General features: G+C 47.8%; 1 protein-coding gene across 1 annotated transcript; it reads left to right on the forward strand.

Annotated features, from left to right (window-relative positions):
* Positions 1 to 837: 837 nt before the first annotated feature.
* Positions 838 to 5,892, forward strand: CRNN (cornulin). Its single transcript, XM_054479416.1, has 3 exons — positions 838 to 913; positions 2,883 to 3,033; positions 4,192 to 5,892. Exons 2-3 carry the CDS (start codon positions 2,896 to 2,898, stop codon positions 5,539 to 5,541), a joined length of 1,488 nt encoding a protein of 495 aa, XP_054335391.1. The 5' UTR covers positions 838 to 913; positions 2,883 to 2,895; the 3' UTR covers positions 5,542 to 5,892.
* The last annotated feature ends 547 nt before the right edge of the window (positions 5,893 to 6,439 follow it).

Raw genomic sequence — 6,439 nt, forward strand, 5'->3', positions numbered from 1 at the left:
AACTTTTTTTGTTTTAATTAAAAATGAGACCCAACTTTAAAGAGATGAAACTGGCTTTCTTGTGTCTCATACACTAGGTGTGAAAGGCACTTGCAAAACAAGAATTCAAAAAATGTTCTAAGTAATAGCAGTTCTAAGTAACATCACCACAAAAACATGTGTGCCCTCTCAGAGTGGCTACTTTGTAAAAGTTGACCTCAATAGATATATTCTTGAACATTTATATTAAAAAAGGAAAGAGTGGCCAGGCACGGTGGCTCACGCCTGTAATCCCAGCACTTTGGGAGGCAGAGGCAGGTGAATCCCGAGGTCAGGAGTTCAAGACCAGCCTGTTCAACATGGTGAAACCCTGTCTCTACTAAAAATACAAAAATTAACCGGGCATGGTGGCAAGCACCTGTAATCCCAGCTACTCAGGAGGCTGAGGCAGGGAATTGCTTGAACCCGGGAGGCGGATGTTGCAGTGAGCCAAGATCGCACCACTGCACTCCAGCCTGGGTGACAGAGCAGGACTCCATCTCAAAAAAAAAAAAAAGGAAAGAGTCCCATAACTTTGTAGGCTCATGGAGACAAAGAATGTTCACCGGGACCCCAGCACCAAGCACTGCTGAGCCCATCACAATGGAAAGAAGCTTCCCTGTCAAGAGGACTCAGCTACAGAAGGCACCAAATGTGGTAGGAGGGGCCTGTTAATTAGACCAAGGCAGTCACACATCAGCAGGTAAAGCAGAGACAAGAGGAGGTGGGGCTGGGCTGGGCTGAATCTTGGATGAATCAAGCCTTCCCATAGGGCAGGATATCCTGTCTAAAACAAGAGCCTTGGTTAAAACCCTTATAAAAGGTTCTCATCACACTGACCTGGTACTCCTCACACCACTTAACAGCCACTTGTTTCATCCCACCTGGGCATTAGGTAAGTCCCCTCATAAGAAACCTCTTTCTCATTCTCAGTGTCTTGGTGATCTGAGCTCATAAAACTGGGGCAGTCAAGTATGGGCTATGAATCCTTCAGAGTTAGCTGTGGGCATTGGGCAAACCAATGCTAACATTGGGAAACATGCTCTCCTGAAGCCATCGGGCTTTCTCCTCCTCCCTGAGGCTGGCCTGGGAGCAGCTCCTCTCACTGGGAAACTGTGTGGGCAGCTGCTATGGGGCCACCCATGTGCCTTCCTGGATCAGCAAAGGTTTCTTGTTTCTAAGACTCTGGAAGCTTCTTTGCAGTGCTGAGAGTCTGTGGGATCAGAATCAGTTTACTCATGCCAACCTAGACAATAAGATCAAACTGTGTCATGGATAAAGGGGCTTACTTGATTCCCCTCTCCTACACCAGGGTGATATTTAGGCAAAATATGTGTAGATTTATTCTAAGGAATCTAAAATGTAACTAAAAGTACATCTTATTATTTTATTATCTAAAGGTCAGTGGTTAAAGTCGGCTACATGGTTTTAAAAAAAAGAAAGATATTTTTCATCTTTGTTGAGGAAAAACATTCCCAGTTTTTTACCTTGATGAAAAGTTTGCCTGGAATTGTTGGTTACCAGGTCCTAGAAAGGGTTTCTCCTGAACAGCCCACCTTTTGCTATAACCTACTGAGTAGTCCTCATGGCCACACTGATCTGCTTTTTCTGTAACTCAAGTCTCCTTCCTTCCTTTTTTTTCTTTCTTCTCCTACCTATATCTGCCTTGTCCCATCCTCTCTCTGGGTTTCCAGCTGCTGCAGGCTCCATCTCCCCTTGCATTTGAGACTTGTCATCTTTGATACCATCTCCTCGTTTGTGTCTCTCCAAGGCTTCTGCTTAATGAATCTTCAAGTCTCTTTTCCTTTTGCTCATGCAGCCAAACCCAGGCCTCACCTCAACCTACCTCCAGATTTCTGGCTAATGAAAAAGAAAAGCTTTCCTTTTGATTAAGAACCAACTCATAGGTCACCAGAAATCTGGGCCTGATGGAGCCACGCGCCTGTTGGGCAAGCTGACTTCTCTGATAAGTCCCAGGGCTGTGGACAGAGGTGACATGCAGAGAAACTTGGACCCTCAGAACTGGAAGGCCTCCCACCCAAAGAAGCTTCCCCCCTCCTGAGCATTCCCAGCAGGTGGTAGCCCAGTTTCTTGCCACTTTCCCACAAAAAAAAACAAGAAAGGAGGGCTGTGTCCCTGGAATTTCTGCTTGGCTCCCATCCAAGACAGGGGTTGACTCACACATGTATTTACTTCCTCTTGGTGTTCCCAATGGGACCCTAACACCCTTGTGATAAGCAAATAAATCCTGTCCACAGGGTACACTCTAGAAAGCCCATTGCATTTGGGTTAAGGAGAGATGGATTCTAGGATTTCTTGGCTCCTTAAAAATTGTGTGGCCTAACTTCTCTGAGCCTGTTTCCTCACCTATAAAAAAAAGTGGAAATAATAAGGATTAGAAGAGATGATGTACAGGAAAGTGATTATATAGCTGTACAAAAATTATATGTGTGTATATGTGTATAATAGCATAACAATTATATTTAATAAGGAGCACTTAATATAAGCCAGGCATCTGCCAAGTGCTTTTTATGAATTATGTCTTTAAATCTTCACAATAATCCTATAGTACTAATATCACCTTCATTTACAATGAGTAAACTGAGGCATGGAGAGGCAAAGCAACTTGTCCCAGCTCACACCGTACTTAGGTGGCGGGGCCAGCATTTAATCCTGACTCAGGAACCTGCCTCCAAACTTTGTGCTCCTCCTTCCCATACATAAGATGCATTATGTAGGAAAGGACAAAGGAAGACTAAAAACAGAGCTGAACATGCAAGGAAAGACCTAGCAGCAGACGTGCTGTAAAGGAAACAGCTGAGGTTGATTATGGAGTCTCCAAGGGGACTTTTCATCTTTTCCAGGTTGACTTCAAAGATGCCTCAGTTACTGCGAAACATTAATGGGATCATCGAGGCCTTCAGGCGCTACGCAAGGACGGAGGGCAACTGCACAGCGCTCACCCGAGGGGAGCTGAAAAGACTCTTGGAGCAAGAGTTTGCCGATGTGATTGTGGTACGGTGTGCTGAGCCGGGTGGAGAGGGGACATAACAGGAGAGTGAAACCTTGTTTGCCTGCAAAGGCCTTGCCTGGGGAATTTGAGGAGGCAGCAGCTAAACCTAGGCCTGCCAGGACAGATGGCAGCTGTGCAGGCAGAAAAAAAGAAGGTGAAAGAACCAGAGATGGTCATGGGAGCTGGCAAGTCCTGGCTCTTTAGATTAAAACCTTGGTTTTAATTAATTCTAACTTAAAGACAAGGTAAAAGGGCTCTAAAAGGACAACTCAGTGAGAAGCAGAGCTTTGGAATGTTTCAGAATGAAAATAATTGCTGCTTTCTGCTGCCTCTTAAATTTGATACAGTAAATATTTCCCACGTCTATCTGAAATGTAATCATCCATTCATAGACATTCATTAGAAGCATAGCTCTGGGCTTGCACAAAGCAGTTACTCAAAAATATTAGCAGACTGATCACATCAGAAATGAAATTTTGAAGAGCAGGTTGTTAATAGCTAGGGGGAGACTTTGGAGCCTCACCCCACCCCACCTGGCAAACCAGAACCAAGGCCTTGATGCACTTTCCTGTCTTTGGTTTGCATCTAAAGCAACCGGGATGATGATGGCCTTAGGGACAAGGATGTATGGGCACAGAAGGGTGCTGCATCCACATGCTCAGGGCAGCGCTGCAGGCCCACTGCATCCCTCCCTCTTTATCATGGGAAAACATCTGGGCCTCAATGAGGAGCACACAGAATTCCCATGGGGGGCTATATTCCCAACCTGCTGCTCTTTGTGCTGGGCCTGCTAAAGAGACTAAGGCCTCAGTGCCAGGGGCAAGGTGCCAAGGGCAGCCCAGACAGTCAACCTGAGAGCCCAAACAGTTGCATTGTGAATTCAATAATTTATTAACTCTTCAATAAATCTTTATCTAATTTTCCTGTAGCCCAGAAATTGTGCCAAACAGAGGCTACCAAACAAAAAATGCTCTCTACACTTCAGGGAGAGAGACAGGACTAAAAAAAAAAAATAAAGACAATTAAGTCTTGCTGCTGCTCTAGCCGTATGTGTGTGGAGTGTGGGGTCTGAGGCAGGGGAAGCTGGCAGCAGAGTGGAAGGGGCCTGCCCATGTCCTCCTCAGGGGAGGGATGCTGACTCCACCTCATCTTCTCCTCAGAAACCCCACGATCCAGCAACTGTGGATGAGGTCCTGCATCTGCTGGATGAAGACCACACAGGGACTGTGGAATTCAAGGAATTCCTGGTCTTGGTGTTTAAAGTTGCCCAGGCCTGTTTCAAGACACTGAGCGAGAGTCCTGAGGGAGCCTGCGGCTCTCAAGAGTCTGGAAGCCTCCACTCTGGGGCCTCACAGGAGCTGGGCGAAGGACAGAGAAGTGGCACTGAAGTGGGAAGGGCGGGGAAAGGGCAGCATTATGAGGGGAGCAGCCACAGACAGAGCCAGCAGGGTTCCAGAGGGCAGAACAGGCCTGGGGCTCAGACCCAGGGTCAGGCCACTGGCTCTCCGTGGATCAGCAGCTATGACAGGCAAGCTGAGTCCCAGAGCCAGGAAAGAACAAGCCTGCAGATACAACTCTCTGGGCAGACAGAGCAGACCCAGAAAGCTGGAGAAGGCAAGAGGAATCAGACAACAGAGATGAGTCCAGAGAGACAGCCACAGACCAGGGAACAGGACAGAGCACACCAGACAGATGAGACTGTGATTGGATCTGGAACTCAGACCCAGGCAGGTGCCACCCAGACTGTGGAGCAGGACAGCAGCCACCAGACAGGAAGAACCAGCACACAGACACAGGAGGTCCCCAATGACCAGAACAGAGGGACTGAGATCCACAGTCAAGGCAGGAGCCAGACCAGCCAGGCTGTGACAGGAGGACATGCTCAGATACAGGCAGGGACACACACCCAGACACCCACCCAGACCGTGGAGCAGGACAGCAGCCACCAGAGAGGAAGCACCAGCACCCAGACACAGAAGTCCACCAATGGCCAGAACAGAGGGACTGAGATCCACGGTCAAGGCAGCAGCCAGACCAGCCAGGCTGTGACAGGAGGACACACTCAGACACAGGCAGGGTCACACACCCAGACTGTGAAGCAGGACAGAAGCCAAACTGTAAGCCACGGAGGGGCTAGAGAACAGGGACAGACCCAGATGCAGCCAGGCAGTGGTCAAAAATGGACACAAGTGAGCAACCCTGAGGCAGGAGAGACAGTAACGGGAGGACAGGCCCAGACTGGGGCAAGCACTGAGTCAGGAAGGCAGGAGTGGAGCAGCACTCATCCAAGGCGCTGTGTGACAGAAGGGCAGGGAGACAGACAGCCCACAGTGGTTGGTGAGGAATGGGTTGATGACCACTCAAGGGAGACAGGGATCCTCAGGCTGGACCAGGGCAACTTGCATACCAGTGTTTCCTCAGCACAGGGCCAGGATGCAGCCCAGCCAGAAGAGAAGCGAGGCATCACAGCTAGGGAGCTGTATTCCTACTTGAGAAGCAACAAGCCGTGACTTTCCCGACTCCAATGTCCAGTACTGGAAGAAGACAGCTGGAGAGAGGTTGGCTTGTCCTGCATGGCCAATCCAGTGGGCGCATCCCTGGACATCAGCTCTTTATTATGCAGCTTCCCTTTTAGGTCTTTCTCAATGAGATCATTTCTGCGAGGAGCTTTCTATCCTAAACTCTTCTCTCTTACCTGCTTTGCGGTGCAGACCCTCTCAGGAGCAGGAAGATGCAGAGCAAGTCAACCCTTTGTACTGAATTGTCCTCATCTTGTGGGGGATTTCAGGACTATTTTGATCTCTGACATCTCTCTATTGCCCCATCTACCCTAATGCATCAATAAAACCTTAAGCAACTGGCCTCTGTGTCTCATTCAACCACCTTCTATTGATATAACAGGCCAAAGGCTGTAGAGTTATGAGATGATGAACTGGGCATAGCCCCTACCTTTGAAGAGCAGCTAGTTGAGAAAATATTATATGAGATTCCTGCTACATATCATACTTAATACTTGGCAGAGATGGACCAGCAAAGTTTCATACAAAAGGCACTTTCTTTATGATGGCCCTGAAAGGACAATTAGTATTTAGATAGGCAAAATTCCTCTTGGTCTTTCACTACCTCTAATTCTATAGTGTTAAACCTCTATTCACCTGTAAGGTCACACAGGAAAGCTGATTTAAGATTACCAAGAAATGGAAGAAGGCCCCCAGTGGCTGTGTAGGGAAAGAGCAAGAAAGCTTGTGTTACCAGGTACTGAGCCAGGGGCCAGAATTTTGTGCTTCCCTTCCTACCTCCCCATCAGTGTCAGCTCTGACCTCTCATGATGTCTCACCTACCAGATATAAACCATGTTATGGGGTAGAGACTATCAATTCTGGTTTATTATAAGAGTGACCAGAAGAA

The sequence above is a fragment of the Pongo pygmaeus genome, chromosome 1 (genome assembly GCF_028885625.2).
Source record: "Pongo pygmaeus isolate AG05252 chromosome 1, NHGRI_mPonPyg2-v2.0_pri, whole genome shotgun sequence".
Classification (NCBI taxonomy): Eukaryota; Metazoa; Chordata; class Mammalia; order Primates; family Hominidae; genus Pongo; species Pongo pygmaeus.